The sequence below is a fragment of the Marmota flaviventris genome, chromosome 9 (genome assembly GCF_047511675.1).
Source record: "Marmota flaviventris isolate mMarFla1 chromosome 9, mMarFla1.hap1, whole genome shotgun sequence".
Lineage (NCBI taxonomy): Eukaryota > Metazoa > Chordata > Mammalia > Rodentia > Sciuridae > Marmota > Marmota flaviventris.
This window is the reverse complement of record NC_092506.1, coordinates 16,462,128-16,479,524: the sequence shown is the minus strand read 5'-3', so window position 1 is coordinate 16,479,524 and position 17,397 is coordinate 16,462,128. Positions and strand designations below refer to the sequence as shown.

Sequence of the window (17,397 nt, the reverse complement as noted above, 5' to 3'; positions counted from 1 at the left end):
ATCAACTTCTGTAACAAATCATCAATTTGTGGTGGGGTGGGGGGAGGCAAGATTATAGCTACTCCATGGTGTCCATAGACTTTGGGATAGAATAGCCAACAATTTAACATAAATTTCTGGAAATGAGAAATGAAAGTGGATACTGTTGAAATCCTAATTATTGTAGAGATCTGAATGACTGGGTGTGAGTGCAAGGCCAAACACCTTCTAGACTGTCCCAAGATTGATGCAGGTGAATGTGACTATGTAAAAGCAGAGAGTAAAATCCAGTAAACCCTTTCAAAGTTCCTGAAATTTTAATACATTTTCCAAGCCAGCCACAAATCCATCAATAAATAAATATTGGAAGTCCTTCTGGCTAGCGTATTTAAGAACACTCTCATTGGCTGATCACTAAGCTATACTGACCAATGGGGGATAGATACTTGTGAATTTAGACAATAGAATATAACTAATCATAATCATAATAAGAACAACCAGGTTTTATCAGTAGTTTCACAACCAAAATAAAACAGATCCCACAAAATTAGTCCAGGCAAAACACGAAACAAACAAAGGACAACAACCACCATTCCTACATGTACCAGAATCTGGAGTTGCTATAGTATGTCAGAAAATTGTCCAGTTTTAAACAGAATTTATGAGATGTAGAAAAACAAGAAAATATGACCTGAAATACACAGAAACAAAATTAATATCAACAATAGCAAGTTGTTGCTTACGAGCCCTGCACTATGAGGAATATTAAATAAAGTCTTTGAGTTGAAAGGGATTGACACCATATGTGAAGTCAAAATTACACAAAACAGAAAGCTTTTGTGGTGGTAATTATACCAGTAAGAAATAGTGTTTAAATACTTGTACTATTTTCCCTTTTAAATAATTTAAAGTAGTAATTTAAAAATAACAATTATAAATGTGATTTTGTATATAATACAACAGATTCTGAAAAAAAATAAAATTACTATAAAAATAATCCGAACAATTTTAGAGGAAGCAATTAACTTAGACAAATAAACTACTAGAATGACATTAAATCCCAAATGACATGCTATAATATGAAATAAAAATATCTACGGAGACTTTTAATAAGTAAATGAATTAATAAAAAACAAATCATTACACAAAAAGCCAAGTACTAGAAGGTTTCACTAATATTGTATTTATCTTCTTACTTCCAGGTTTTTGTATCATCAATTTCAATGGTTTCATAACTGCATTACAGTTATAGGTAATAGTTGGGTTCATTCTGACATTATCCTACTTGCATGGATTCATTTTGGTCCATTTCAGTCCCCAGTGTCTCCTCCTTCCCTCCCCTCCTCCTTTCTGTATTTGGCTTCCTCTATTCTACTGTTCTTCTTCTCTATATTTTTAATATATATAAAATTGGAAACTTATAAAAAGAAAGATAACCAAAACTACATATTGTTTTTATAAAGTTTAATAATATATATGTTAATATATAGTAGATGATTAAGAAGATAAAACGAGATAAATTACAAATAGTAAAAAAGAGAAACAAAGAAATTTCAAGTTAGAACTCAAAGATATTATTGAAGTGCTAATTAAAACACTCCTAATAAATTTATAAATATGCCAATTAGATTTTAAAAAATCCTTAAAATCTATAAAATATCATTATTTCTCAGGATGAAAGAGATAATTTGTAGAGTCCACCTAAATAGCAGGAAAATTAATCTTTTATTTAAAAGTCCCAAGTATCATATGGAAGTGGTGTATATAGTACTTCAACATGACCTAATGGCACAAGCAATTCACATGAAAAAAAAGTTCAAATTATCAAGGTCTTTTCTCTTCTTACATCATTTTCTGTCTAATTCAATGTTAATGACCTCATAGAAGTTCACTTAGCTAAGAAAGTATGGATCTATATACCTGGGTTCTATGTGACATTCAGGTATTACCCCAAAGCTAATCTCTGTAACTCTGTAGCTACTTTCTGGGACATGCATCAAGGAGATTGGTGAGGGGGAAGAACTCTGAGCAGTACTTCTGGTTGTTCATTTAGGTTGGAAGGAAAAATGACCAGATGTGTGATTGTGTACCCATCCATTGGTTAAAGGTAATGGTTTGAGAGAACAGTGAGGGATTTGAAAGAAACAAAATTGAGAAATAATCATTAAGAGATTTTTAGAAAAATACATAAATAGACTTCTTCAAATGATCCCCAAAAAGTGAAGATATTTGTGAACAACGTGAATATTTATCAAAGGTTGTCTTCAGCTGAGGAGGTTTTGGAAAATTACATGGGTAGGGAAACCCATTCTGTGGTTACCACCCAGCCTCTTTCCCTAGTTACCATTAGCATTGTCCAGTGGGTTGCTGTGCCAAGTGACCACACAGACACAGGGAGAGACTATGCATGGACACAGCAGCATGAACTTCCAATCATTATCTTCAGTTTGATTAGAGCTGCTGATGAATATACAATAGGTCAGGAGCAGAGATTAACCCTATATTCCAGGTATGACATCATTTCCTAGACAGAACTTCTAACTCTCTAGTGGAAGGATAATATACACTGGACCCAATTCATCATGGAAAGAGCACCAATCTGTTATTACTAGTATAGACATTGTTTCTTCCAAAACTCTCTTCTCTCGATCAATATTTTTACTCTATATTTCACAGGAAGTCCAGTGAGGAAAAAAGACTCCTCAATTTCTGTTGGACCCCATTCTAAATGCAATAGCTTGTGGTTTGTCCAATTTCTGCCTGAAAATTATTTTTCCGAAATTATTCTTAGTATATTTTTCTTTCTTTCATCATTCTTCTATTACCAATCATTTATTTTAGATGTTAGTAACTTCTGATAGAGGCTTTATCTGAAGTTATTAGTGATTTATTCATGCTTTTCTTTGATTTCAGCTGGGGTATAAGTCTTATTTGGGTATGTCATTTGGGTTGTTAACACGTATTCTGGATATCTTCTGGTAGACAGAGAGTAGTACCACATTTTCTCTCCACTTTGCGTTAGATATCTACTTTTAAATGTGATAAGAACTCATATTATTAACTTGAAGACAAATGCTTTTAAGAACAAGTGCAAACATTACAATGTTCTTGTTTAAACATAAATTCTTTTAACAGGTAACAGTTTTTCAGAAATATGTTACATTTGTATACAGTAGTAATAATAAGTTTAATTACATCAATATGTATGAGACAATAGCTCACACAAAAAAATAGATTTTCCTTATCCACAATTAGGAAAGATTTGTCATTTGCTTTTAGCATTACATAAATAACACAAATTACTTAACAAACTCCAAACTATCAGTTAAATAAAAGAAACATAAGAGAAAATTTTATTGAGATAGCTACAATGAACATTAGTTATATATTAATTCATAATTTTCAGTGTATAAAGTGAAAAGTATCTGTGATATATTGGTGATTTGATAGCAGATATGTGCTTTTATAAAATATCTTCTTTCTGAATTCTGCTATATAGTCTATCTCCCCAAGAAAATTTCTATTTTGAAAAAACAACTTGTCCATATTCAATAAAAAATACTTGTTATTCACAGAAATCTTCCTTCTTCTAGTTTTCCATATTAGTTGTGTATATTTTATTATATTATTTAAGTACAAAATTATTACCATAAAGGAATACTAACTTTTAAAGGGACATAAACCATGCACAATATTCACTAACATTATTCATGAAACTACATGCTCTTTTTTTCTAAGAACTGATTTCTCTAAAAAATCAGGCTAGATTCAAAAATCTGTGTGTATGTGTGTGTGTGTGTGTGTGTCAGTTTTTATGTTCTTCATTTGATGTCCATTTTCTACCTGTTTTGAAAAATGATTGTCATATAACTATGGATAAGAATGACATGATTTTCAATATTTTTGCAACAGAGACTGTAATATTATCAAGACGATTACAACCAGCTCTGTCAATAGTAATTTGACACTGCACACACATACAAAAATAAAGAATTTTCAATGAAATGATTTGCTATTTGGTGACACATGTATTACTCATATAACTTGAGACAGAATAATCCCTCAACATAACAAATAAGATTTAATTTGGAACTAGTAACTACTGAAGAGATAGATAAGACACAAATCTAAATATACATACCACTTGAAATTTTATTACAGATGCAGAAAATAACAAGTCCTGCAAATATAGCTTACATTTATTCAAGTAGATTATTTCCCTAATAATTTTCTCAATGCCATTTTAACATCCTTATTCCTCAGGCTATATATCATGGGGTTGAACATGGGAGTCACAACAGTATAGAAAAGAGAAAGCACTTTGTCAGTTTCTGCTGAATGACTAGCCTCAGGTCTTAAATATGTAATAATAGCTGATCCAAAGAATAACACCACCACTGTAAGATGAGATGAGCAGGTGGAGAAGGCTTTGGCTCTACTTGTGGCTGATGGCAATTTAAGGACTGTGGAGATGATTTTGATATAGGAGATGAGTATTAACAGAAATGGTGCCGAAACAAACAGCAGAGCAGCCACATAGACCATCAGCTCATTTGTGAAGGTTTCCCCACAGGCCAGCTTAAGTATTGGGGAGATGTCACAGAAGAAGTGGTTGATTACATTGGAAGCACAATATGGCAGGGAGAAAACCTGGAAGGTCTGACCTACCTGAAAAGGAATTGCACTGATCCAGGAGGCAGCCACCAGCAGGATACAGACCTGGTGGTTCATGACCAGAGGATACTGCAGAGGGTTACAAATGGCCACATAGCGGTCATAGGCCATCACTGCCAGAAGGAAGCATTCTGTAGCTGCCAGTACAAGAAAGCTGAACATTTGTGTAGCACAGGCAACCAAAGAGATGATCCTTCTCTGGGTCCCGAGATTCACGAGCATTCTGGGGAGAGTAACTGAAACATAGCAGATCTCCAAAAAGGAAAAATTGCCAATGAAAAAATACATGGGGGTCTGGAGAGCAGGCTCTACTTTTGTTATTACCAAAATAGTTCCATTGCCCAGCAGGATGATCATGTAGATGACAAAGAACAGTCCAAACAGAAACCACTGGAGCTGGGGCACATCAGCAAACCCCAAAAGGAAAAATTCCTTCCATGCAGTTAGGTTTCCTTCTGGGGATTTCCCCTGGTGTTCCATCTGTGGAAAGCAAAACTGAACATGAGCTTCTCATATGGATGAACTGTTTAATAAGACATACATCTTCCCACTATGTTATAAACTTCATTTTTGAGTTTGTATACAAATTAAAGCTTGTCATCAGGATAAAAGAATCCATATTAACCTTTCTTGAATGGGTTGGTTTTTCTTTCTTACTGAAGAAGGCTTAACTATTTTGATATTTAAATTTTTCAAAGCGAGACCACTTATTATATTCCCTCTGCTTTTAAAATATTTGTTCTTATAAAGTGTTCTTTAAATAAATATCACCAGCTATGTCTACCCCCAAGGACTTCTTTCACCTACATATTTAAATTTCTAATTAAGAGCAGTTCTTAGGCATCTGCTTATTTGCTTTCTTTAATTTTGCCCAGGTAACTCCCACTGTTGCCAGAATACACTCTCTTCAGGCCCTCTATGGAATAGAGAGCACAGTACATTTTAGTTCTTAATATAAATTGGGCACTGAGCAATACCATCTTTACACATCCTAGATTGACAGATATCTGTTTATTAAATCTCCAATGAAGGGCTATTTCTCTCTCTCTCTCTCTCTCTCTCTCTCTCTCTCTCTCTCTCTCTCTCTCTCTCTTCAGTGTGTGTATGAGTGTAGGGGTATATGTGTGTGTGTGTGTGGTGCCTGTAGTCCTGGGGATTGAAGCCAGAGTCTCAAGCATGCTAGGCGAGCCCTCCAAAACTGGGCTAGATCTCCAGCTATAAGTGGTATTTTAAATACCAAGGGAAAGCCTAACATAGAAATAACAAAATGAACTGAACAAACTAAATTCACAGAAAGGTTGGGAAACTCATTCTTTTTCACAAAGGGACAGATATCTGACCTCATTCATAAAAGAAGAATTTCAAGGATGTAGTTGAAAAAACAATCTTAGAAATTCTACTATATATTCTATCCATGGATAGAAATTTGGCATAATTGACAGATACAAGTGCCTTTACTTTCTGAATAAATCAATAAATGGTACATGTGTATGAATTTATGCAGTAATAGGATATTGCAACATTGATCATAGTTGCAGAGAGCAAACTAGTGTGAGTCATCATTTTGGATGTTTCTCTGACTTAGCCTTAATTTTTATATTGTAATTTATTATTTTCTCTTCCACAGCAAATGGATGCCTCTAATTATGAGTGTGATAAATTATTCAGAATTTTTTTTTGTACTGAGAATTTAACTCAGGGTACTTAAGCAGTGAACCACATCCCCAGACCTTTTATTTAAGTTTTCTCTAAGTTGCTTAGGGTCTGCTGAGTTGATGGGGCTTGCTTTGAACTTGTGATTCTCCTGCTTTCGCCTTCTGAGTTGCTGGGATTACAGATGTGTCCCACCATGCCCAGCTATATTCAGAGATTTTACAGCTTTCTGCAGGAATTCTGGGTTATTGTGACCCTGTATCTTTCAATTAAAAGTAGAAGCTAATTATTAAATGATGAAACATTTAAATGTTTTAATTACTTCCTTTTCAGAAAGGAGGAAGAAAATGTTGAGCAAGATCACCTGTCTTGGAACATATTTTTGGGGAAGCAAAAGATAACTCATATTTTGAATTTGTTTCTAGCAAAAACATATTGTTTTTCTTTTCATCATCATCATAATAATTTGTTCATTAAACAAAATCTAAAATAGTATGAAAAGTAGAAATATATGTATATGTAGAAATATGTAGATATGCATATATTCTTATATATATGCCTATATTCATATATATGATAGACATTTCTACATATTCTTTTAAACTCACTTAAAATAGTACATTCTTAGTATAGGATTTTTTTTTTCTCAGAAAGCTTCATTCATTTTTGTTCCTAGGTTTGTCAGTTTTCATCACCTCTCATTTTTCCATTTGTGAAATTATCACAATTGCTTCAAATTCTGATTTGATAAATATTTACAGCTATGAATCATATTAAGATGAACATTCTTGGGGGTAACTCTTGGTTTGCAGGTATGCATGCATCTGCTGGATAAACACAGGTAGATAGAATCTCTAGGCAAAGGCAGTCTATTTGCTGAATAGGATTAACATTTCATATGCCAGAGATGGGGGTGGGGAGTTGCCATTGCTCCAATTCTTTTATGCACTCGTGCATGTAGTGTGCTGTGCTTCCTGTTACAAACTAGATGCACTGATAGTTGTGTCATACTGGAGTTTGATTTCTTTTTGCTTATTACTGCCAGATTTCTGTTCTCACGACTAAAAGGCTCAGGGGTTACTCCAGTTGAACTGAGCTAACTGGGCTGTGCAAAATAACCCACAAGAGACACTTTGGGGTCCTGTGACGGCTTCTCTGACCTTAAGGATCCACAGGAAGAGAGAGAGTGCTCATGCGCTGAACCCTTTTATTGAGGAGAAGCTATTCAAATGAGGCAAGGGGTCAGGTTTCAGGGGGCTGAGTCTATCTTCATGATGTCCGCTGTCAGCAGGTTGACTGATACCTGGGTAGGCCACACCCAAGGACACAGTAAGAGAAGGTAACACACACACACAAGGCACTTCCATGGAAGATTCTATACTAAACAGGGCAAGAGGTTATATTACAAAGGAACAGGTGAGCATAGCTTCACCCATGGGGCTTTAGCAAGACACACCCATGCACAGACATCGACCCTTGGACCCAAGAAGGGTGGGGAAAGTTCTGCCACATTTCTGTGACTGAGGGCCTCAGCACCCAGCCTGGGAATGTGACTCAGTCAAGTGAAAGGTGGGTCTCCCACATATTACTAATGGATTATTACTATTTTTCCCCCTGGGCATTTGTGAAGTGCTCCTTTGTCCTTTCTCCTTGAAATTTCTTCTCAAACTCTCTCTCTCTCTCTCTCTCTCTCTCTCTCTCTCTCTCTCTCTCTATATATATATATATATATATATATATATGTATGTATTTCCTTTTAACTTCTTTGGAGGAAGAGCACATTTTATTTTTTGTTTTTTGCCTACATACTCATTATGCAGACTAATGGGTCTTATTCTGGCTTATTTATTTATTTATTTATTTTGGTAGTGGGGATTGAACTCAGGGACACTCAACCACTGAGCCACATCCCCAGCCCTATTTTATATTTTATTTAGAGACAGGGTCTCACTGAATTGCTTAGTGCCTTGCTAAGTTGCTGAGTCTGGCTTTAAACTCAGGATCCTCCTATCTCAGCCTCCTGTGCTACTGGGATAACAGGCGTGTGCCACCGCGCCAGGCCTGGTATATTTTTTTATATGCATTTAACTCAGTCAATTATACCCCACAACAACAATTTTTAATTACTGCAGTTTAATTTATCAATTTTTTCCACAATGGTTAATGGCTTTGTTAATAGACTTTTTTCAAACTAAAACCATGAAGATAATATAAATTGCTTTTGAAATTACTTCATGTTTTATTACATATTTAGGATATAAAGTATTTGAAACCATTTTATTTTGTAAACATTATGGAGTAAATATTAAGGATTTTCTTTTTTTATATATTAAAATTCAATTAAATAGCAAGACTTATTAAAGTCTGTCATTATTCAAGTCTGTCCGTGTATTGAGATCTCTATGTGTAATTGTCCACTTAGATTGTATACTTTGTCAGTTTCTGCAGCATTAAAATAGGTCCTGATTTTGGCTACACTGATCCCCCTCACTTTACTCTTATTCAACATTAACTGGGTGATTATTGATCATCTTCTTCTCCAAAACAATTTTCAAGTCAGTCTGATATGTTAGACAACACCCAATACATACACACACACATATGATTTTATTCTATTTCATTGAATTTGTGGCTCACACTGGGAGAAAATATCTTTTTTGATACTGAATTTTCTGTTACAACAATGTATCACCAACATAATCTTTACTTCCTCTAATTTTCTTAAATGATTTTATAGTTCACTGGATTAAATTGCTGAAATATTTTATGTGAATTTTCACAACTACTTGCTGTTTTTTATTTTGTTTTACATATTATAGTAGTCCCTCAGTATCTGTGATAGACTGCTTCCAAGACACCATTGGGCACTAAAATCAGTAGATGTTCAAGTTCCTTTGGTAAAATGACATTGGATGTACAAAAACACTGTAATATCACCTCTAGATTATTTATAATATCAAAGTAATATATTATAAATGTACTTCTATAGTTGTTATACAATATTTTTAGGGAATAATGTTAAGAAATATATCTGTATACATTCAGTACAGATGGCATTTTTTGTCTTTCAAAATTTTTAAACCTCAGTTTTATAGAGATATAAAATTCATAGATATGAAGGGCTAATTGCATTTAATATCATATTGCCTTCTTTTACATGGAAATAAATTGATTTTGCTATTAATTTTATTGAAATGACTCTATGTTTCTTAATGGAATTTGCTGTATACTGCCATAAATCTTTCTACAGTGACTTCCTCTCAAATTCAGTAATGTTCTGATACTAGTCAAAAAAAAAAAAGAACTGTTACTAAAAGATTTTGAAGATAAATCACTTTGTGAATGGAATAAATTACTAAGGAATGGTAATTTACATGTTAGAAAATTATTTTAGGTCTACTACTATTAATATGAAAATCAGTTCCAGGAAATCATACATTTGAGAAAAAAAATAGAAGTATAGTCACTTTGTGACTAAACAAATGCTTTAATTCCTGAGGTCATATTTTATCATCTCTGATTTCCTAGTATTGACAGTTCTGGTTTTGTAGCCTCTCAACACAACTTGTCACAGTTTACTTAGCTCTATGGCTCAAAGCAAGTCTCCATCAAATTTCACTGATTCCATTTAAAAATATCTACTTACTGTTTTATTTTGTATATTTTTATCATTTTCTCCTGATTTTTGTATTTGTGAACATTATAACTCTACAAAGTTCTGTTCTAAGATGGTTTGTCCTTCCTCCTATACATTCAATTTTATTTGTTCAATCAATCATCTATGCCATAATGTAAAATTATTTTTCTCTTAGAATTAAGGTGTAATATCAGTTGACTTTAGGAGATTACTCATGTGGACCTGAATGAATCACATAATTCCTTTCAATCTATGTGGAGTAAACAGAACTAAAGAAAAAGTCAGAATTTCAAGGTGAGAGATGCAAGAGGGCAGAATTATGAAATGTGGCAGGTTTCTAGGAGCTAAGACCTGGACCCCATTGATATCCAGCCAGAAAACTGGGCCTGTGGTCTTCTATCCACCAGAAAATGGATTATGGAAACAATATAACCAAGCTGAGGTTGCAATCAAATATCTTCCCCTCATCTTTCTGATAATAGCTTGGCCCAGCAGACACTTGGATTTCAGCTTGAGACCCTAGGTAGAGAAATCATTGACCCTACACCAGATTTAGGACCTACAGAAATAAAGAAGATAGGTGTGTGTTGCCTTAACATGCTAACTGTGTGGTAATTTGTTTAGAAAACACTAAAAACCACTGCAATGACTTAAAAAGCTATGGATTTTGTTATTATCACCATGCAGATGTGGTTGATTTATACCTGATTGACAAAAAGTTCTGTCTTTATGTCTGTCATGACTAGGTTGCCTGTAGTTTTGCTCTTACTTAAGATAAGAGCATGGACTTCATTATATTCTGTGTGAGCTCTAACAGCACACTGGTGACACCAATCACTGTCTTGGTGTTTGGCAACAGCCCTAATGTGTTTGACAGCCTGACTTAGTAACATGACCAAGAGAGATGAGACCCCACCTAAACTTCCCCCTTACTCAGCCTTCCAGAAACCACATTCCTTGAACAGTCCACTTGATATCATGCAATAGATATAGCCTGGTATGTGGGACAGTAAGAATGCAAGGAGTTTCCTGCTGCCCAGTAGGTCTCCATTGCTTGCCTGCATCTTTTCTCCACATCACTGAGCTATGTGTTTGTCACTGTGAGTACACTGCAGTCTGGTGAGTCCTTTCAAATAAACAAACTACAGAAAACAATGCAGCTACATTCATTTTCCTATAGGTTTAATAATGACACCCATATAGAGAGGAAAATCTGTTTGATTGACAATATGGTCACTTTCAGAGAGATGTATTTTCTTACTCAGATTAGTGATGAGCTCTCCATTCTGTTCTGAAAATGGGAATTTCTATCACTGAGGAGCTCTAAAGCATGGCCTTGAGGGGCAAGCAGTACTAGAGAGCATAGATGTACTCTAGGTCTTAATCTAGGTGCACAGAGCTTCCACTTTGACTCCAATTTGGTGTTACATTGTTAAGAAAAAGAAAACCAAAAGTCTTTAAAAAATCTTTCAGAGCCAGACGCAGTGGCACATTCCTGTAATCCCAGCTACTGGGAAGCTCAAGCAGGAGGATCACAACTTCAAGGCCAACCTCTGCAACATCCGAAGACCCTATCTCAAAATAAAAAAAAATAATAATAAAATAAAAATAAGTAGGGCAGTAGCTCAGGGCTGGAGTGTTTTTGGACTCAATTTCAAGTACCACCGCATTTTATATATATATATATATATATATATATATATATATATATATATATATATATATATAAAATCTGTTACAATTCTTAGGCAGATAGAGTTTCCATATGATAACGTTTCATAGATCTAGTTTGTAAAATAAAAGATAAGTAATATTTTGAAAAAAAAAAAAAATCAAAGCATTTTCCCAAATGGGTGGAAGAATACAAATGGGGATTTTACCAGTGTGAACAGGCAAGATACACAATTCATGTAAGATAATTAAAATAAAAGAACTTTAATGATAGAATCATTTACATGCTGTATTATTTTCCTACGTCTGCCTTAACAAATTACTCTAAATGGATGATTTACAGCAACACAAAACTACTCTCTCACAGTTCTCCTCACCAGTCTCCCGAATAACCTTGTGGTTGGGGACTTGCTTGCTCTGGTCTTTAGTGAAGAGTCACGCCCAGCCTTTGGAGTCCCTTGTCTTCCTTGGTGCATGGCGGTATCACTCCAGTCTGTGCCTCCAACTTCACATGATGTTCTTCTCTGATTTCCTCTGTTTTCTAAACTTCTTCTGCCTTCTGATCTTATGAAGGCTCTGGTCATTGGATTTTCTTCCTAACATGATGATCTCATTTCAAAATCCTTATTGAAGTACATCTGCAAAGATCCTTTTTACAAATGGTCACATTTGAAGTTTCTAAGTAGAGTTATATTTTGAGAGAATGCCATCCAACCCTCTCAAAATAGGTATTGATAGTGAAAATTCTACAAACTTCTCATACTAAATAGATAACACGAAAGGCAGACTAGAAGCTACAACATAAGGGACTGAGGTTAACAGAGAACAATGAAATCTGAGTGGTACAGGAGGGAACATACTCAGGATTAAAGAGACACAGACTGTTATTATATCTTTGCATGGAATTTCACTGGTAAATCCAAACACACTATTGGAGAATAGCAGATTTATCTGGAAGAATGAGAAGATTAAAGAAAATTATCCCAGAACATGACCCTAAACACAGGTTAATGACACAGTTAACAATCTTTCATGTGCTACTCAGGAAGATTCTTGACTCCACAGTTAGCCATGAGAGGAAAGATTAATATTCAAAATATATCTTTCAATTGAGTTAATTTGTTCTCTAGTTGTACTAAAATCCTCACCTAAACTCTATAAAACAAAGATTCCTGGATATAATGTGGATCTTTACTAAATATTAATTACCATTATTTGAGAATATAGTAATAAAATTCATTAGTTTGGAGCAACATTAGCAAATTATTTCTGAGTTTTCAAGTCTTTGCCTCATTTTAACACCTTAGCTAGTAGTTTTCTCAGTGACACCATAATGTCTTTGTTCCTCAGAGTGTATATGATGGGATTCAAAGCTGGAATCAAAACGGTGTAGAAGAGAGAAATCAGTTTGCCAATTCTTTCAGATTGATTTGGTTTGGGTTGCAAGTACGTGATCCCAGCTGTTCCATAGAACAAGACCACAACCATCAGGTGGGAAGAGCAGGTGGAGAAGGCTTTAGCCCTTCCTCTGGCTGATGACAATTTCAGAATATTGGAGATGATTTTGCCATAGGAGGCGATGGTCAACAGAAATGGAATCATGACAAACACCACTGCAACTACATAGACTGCCATCTCATTCACAAAAGTGTCACCACAAGCAAGCTTGAGGACTGGAGGGATATCGCAGAAGAAGTGGTTAATTCTGTGAGATCCACAAAAGGGCAAAGAGAAAATCTGGTATGTTTGTCCAATCACAGCTGGAAGTGCACTGATCCAAGAGGCGGCCACCAGCTGCATGCAGACCTTGTGGCTCATGACTACAGGGTACTGCAGAGGGTTACAAATGGCCTCATAGCGGTCATAGCCCATTGCTGTCAGGAGGAGGCACTCTGTGCCTCCAAGCAAGAGGACAAAACACATTTGAGTAGCACAGGCATACAAGGAAATATTTCCTTTCTGTGTACATAGGTCCATGAGCATTCTTGGGATGGTGACGGTTACATAACAGATTTCCACAAAGGAAAAATTGCTAAGGAAGAAATACATGGGGGTTTGAAGAGCAGGGTCAGTTTGTGTTATTACTATTATAATGCTATTGCACATCAGAATAGCCAAGTAGATGAGTAAAAATATCCCAAACAGCATCCACCGGAGATGGGGAATATCAGAAAACCCCAAGAGAACAAATTCCAGCATTGTTGTATTTGATTTTTCTGTTTTAATTTGATCCCCATCTGCAGATATTGCAAATTCAAGATGGTTATTTCATTTATCTTTGTAACTACATTGATATCCTATGTTATGTAGCTTAGATGCATGAATATACTTTATAATCCCTTAAATTATTTTTATCATTTGTATGCTCTATTTTTATGAAATAAACTTTGAAGCATCAGGCATTAACTTATAAGCAGGTAAAATGAAGCGTTAAGATTGAATTCATTTATTATACTTGACTTGTAATGATAACAATGTTATTGAGAAGTATTTATTATTGTTTAGAACATATTGTGGATAAATAATATTTTATTATTTTTTCCTTAAGGTTGGAATCATGTTACATACATTTTCTCATTTCTTTTTTTTTTTTTTTGAGTTTGTTATTTTTCGCGGTATTGGTAGTGATATTTCACCTTCTTTTGCTTCAAACCTTTACTCTTGAAGCTTTTATTGCTTTTATTTTATTTTTGTCAAATGTCTACTAAATATCTTTATATGTCAATGCTTTCTACTTGTTTTCAATTTTAGTTTAAATAAATAATTTACCTTATAAATGTCATTATCATTATTTACATATATCTAATACTGTCCAACTTTAAAATTAATAAATTTAAGATATGCATGCATTATATAAATATTTTACTCAGATATGGATCTCAGAATTTGATGATTTTCTGTTTTATTAATTTACAATTATCTTTGAATAAAATACTCAAAGTGCTCAATTACACCTTACCTTTATAGATTTGCATGAAGCAGTCTATGGAGTGTTAAGTGACTTATCCTGTAAAATTTTCAGTTCTTTTCTTGGAAATTTACTCTAATTCTATATCAGCTTTGCTTTATGGAAACATGCATTGCTCTTAAATAGCAAGAGTTCTGCCAGCCCTGGGGAACATCTTCTCTCATGTACCAATTTAATTTCTAGGGAACTTCTGTTGGCAAGCATTCAGGTTCATTTTTCTAGGTTGTAGCTTTTGGATATAGATCTATCCTTCTCCCAGGCCATCCTTGGCATAGAGCCTCCCTCAGGAGGAAGCAGTTTACTGGCAGTGAAATATCACTTATTTGTCTATCATGTCAGGCCACAGAAGTTAAAAACAAACAAACAAGCCAAGTTCTATCATATACATGGCCTTTAGTTAGTAATGTGGATTTTCTTTCTTTACTTTTTTTTTTTTTTTTTCAGATTCAGGCCATCCAGGCCTCTAGGAAATGGGACACATATTTTTGTCACATCCATGTTCTCTACCTTGACTCTTCATATTTGGGGTGTCCCTTTTTAGAACTGAATCATCTGTACCCTAAATTAACATTTGTAGAAACTAAAGCACACCATCCGTGACGACAAATACCTAGAAATTTTAAAATTTGTATAATGTTGTCTTATCAGGAAAAGTATCTAGCTGTTTGAAAACTAGAGACTATGACCAAAATAAATATTTTAAACTAGATTATAGCAGAAAGACAAGAGGAAAGTTTCATCTCCAACACCCTATCCTGTTTGAACTGTTTACAGGTATGTGTGGAGAAGAGTCTCAAACAACAAACCATGGGCCTAGAATCTTATGTATGTGGAATCAATTTTGTGATTTCCTGCTTGGATTTCCATGAGCAGGGACACTGTGTTTCTAAAAGCACATTCTTTGCATGTTTTGAATCTGCTTCTCTTTACTACAGCATGTTTCTACATTGCTTCTCTGTACTTTTTTATTATCATTTTTTCACTTATATCAAAAAATGAGAACTGTACTCATGAATTACCACAACTTTGACTTTACTATATATAGTAAGTGACACATTGAATGTCCATCCACCATTAAAGCAGATTTATCTAATCATCTTCCTATCATTAGAAATTATATTTATCACTCTATAAAACATCTGAAAATATCCAAGAAAATGAAAAAAAAATCAGATATACCAATTACTTAGCAAAATAAGAAAAGTTTCCTACACAGTACAATTTTGCAGGTAGCATTTAGGAAAGTCTGTTACTTCCATCTGCACCACACTATATGGCCTAGTTCCCTCAGCCATCTTTGTAGTTCCTCATGGACAACTAGCACTCAAATAACTTAAAATTGAACAGAGATCATACAGAAAAAAACATGCTTTAAAAAGCACCAACACATAATATACCTAATTTTAACCCAGATGATATTGGGGAATCTAGTCAGAGTCCACACATAAGACAAAACACACTGATTAAAAATGATCTATAACTAAAGAAATCTGATTAGTCTTTCCAACTAAATAGGATGGTGCTGGAGAAGTTGCTTTATGTCAAACATATGGAAATATGTTTGGAGAGCATGAAACCACTGCCCGAGTTTTGGCCCTGGATAGTGTGTTTCATTATTTGTTCCAAACACATCAGATCCTTCTTTGATCTCATAGAGTTCAGTTTCTTAAAATCTTAAACTTTTTGTAACAAATTTCTCTATGGCCTAAGTCATCCTCTTCAGGTTCTGATATCAATGAACAACAAATTCTTACCAGCCTGCATTGGTATGCCATGGGGTGACTGGAAGGGACCCTGTCATGTACTTTCCCTGTTTCTTGGGATAGACAGCTGTCTCTGGGTTGATTTGAAGAACACTTACTCCAGGTACCAAGAAATTCCATGTAGTTTTCCTTGTGGCACCCAGTTCCACAGTGAACCTTGTTCACCCTCTGTCTGGATTTCATCTAAAGGATATCTCAGCACTCAGAGCCTCCTGCACCCTGTCCTGCATTTATACCCAAGCAAGTCTGGGATTTAGAACTTGCTTCCAGATCAAAGAGTCAAAGTCTTTCAAACCTTGCTCTCTGAGTTCTTTGCTTACAGCATTTTTTCAGAATTTTTTAAAATTTAATTTAACCCTGTTGAATTTTTTTTTTTTTTACAAAATATAGTTATTATTTTTGCTTCTTTTTTTCAACTTAAATGTGGCCAACTAGTAACAATGTTAAGCTGCTTGTACTAGCACAGTATATTTATTTTCCGATATCGAATATTTCTGGGAATAAAAAGTGAAGTTAAAAGTAACTTTTATTACATTTCGCAACCAATATTTAAGAACAGTTTCAAAAGCAAAATGGAATAGTGTAATACATAGCCATTAATACTTAAGTTTATCATTAACACTTTCAACAACAGAACAACTATCCTAGCACATGACCATGTATTTTGCTTGGTTATTTTGACAGCTATACTTGCACCATATACAATGTTAGTATTATTTTTCATTATCAGCTTGCTATTTAGATACTGATATTATGAGGTAAATTTTTCAAACCACACTACAAACTTTAAAATATTTTCAATGAGATGCAAAATTCAATGATATCAAATATGCACACTTCTGAATCCATCACCACAATCAAGGTTTAGAATATTCTTATTTTCCACAAATACGTCCTCAGGCAAGTTTAGGATACCTCTTCCCTCCACCCTTTATCCTAAGAAAGCACTGATTGAATTTCTTAATTTACAAATCATTCATAATAATTCAGAACATACTCTTACATGTGGAGTCTTTCCCTCAATGTGAGAATGTAAAAGTCATCAAAGTTTC

General features: G+C 34.4%; 2 protein-coding genes across 2 annotated transcripts; both read right to left on the bottom strand.

Moving 5' to 3' along the window:
• Window positions 1-4,191: 4,191 nt before the first annotated feature.
• LOC139707074 (olfactory receptor 10AG1-like) lies at window positions 4,192-5,136 on the bottom strand. Its single transcript, XM_071617066.1, has one exon. It carries the CDS (start codon window positions 5,131-5,133, stop codon window positions 4,192-4,194), a length of 942 nt encoding a protein of 313 aa, XP_071473167.1. The 5' UTR covers window positions 5,134-5,136.
• Window positions 5,137-12,904: 7,768 nt separating this feature from the next.
• Window positions 12,905-13,813, bottom strand: LOC114080999 (olfactory receptor 10AG1-like). The gene has a single exon (XM_027922561.2). It carries the CDS (start codon window positions 13,811-13,813, stop codon window positions 12,905-12,907), a length of 909 nt encoding a protein of 302 aa, XP_027778362.2.
• Between the last annotated feature and the right edge of the window lie 3,584 nt (window positions 13,814-17,397).

Bases quoted from the DNA above. Each gene is read 5' to 3' on its own strand.
- LOC114080999 (XM_027922561.2), bottom strand. From the start codon at position 13,813: ATGCTGGAATTTGTTCTCTTGGGGTTTTCTGATATTCCCCATCTCCGG.
- LOC139707074 (XM_071617066.1), bottom strand. From the start codon at position 5,133: ATGGAACACCAGGGGAAATCCCCAGAAGGAAACCTAACTGCATGGAAG.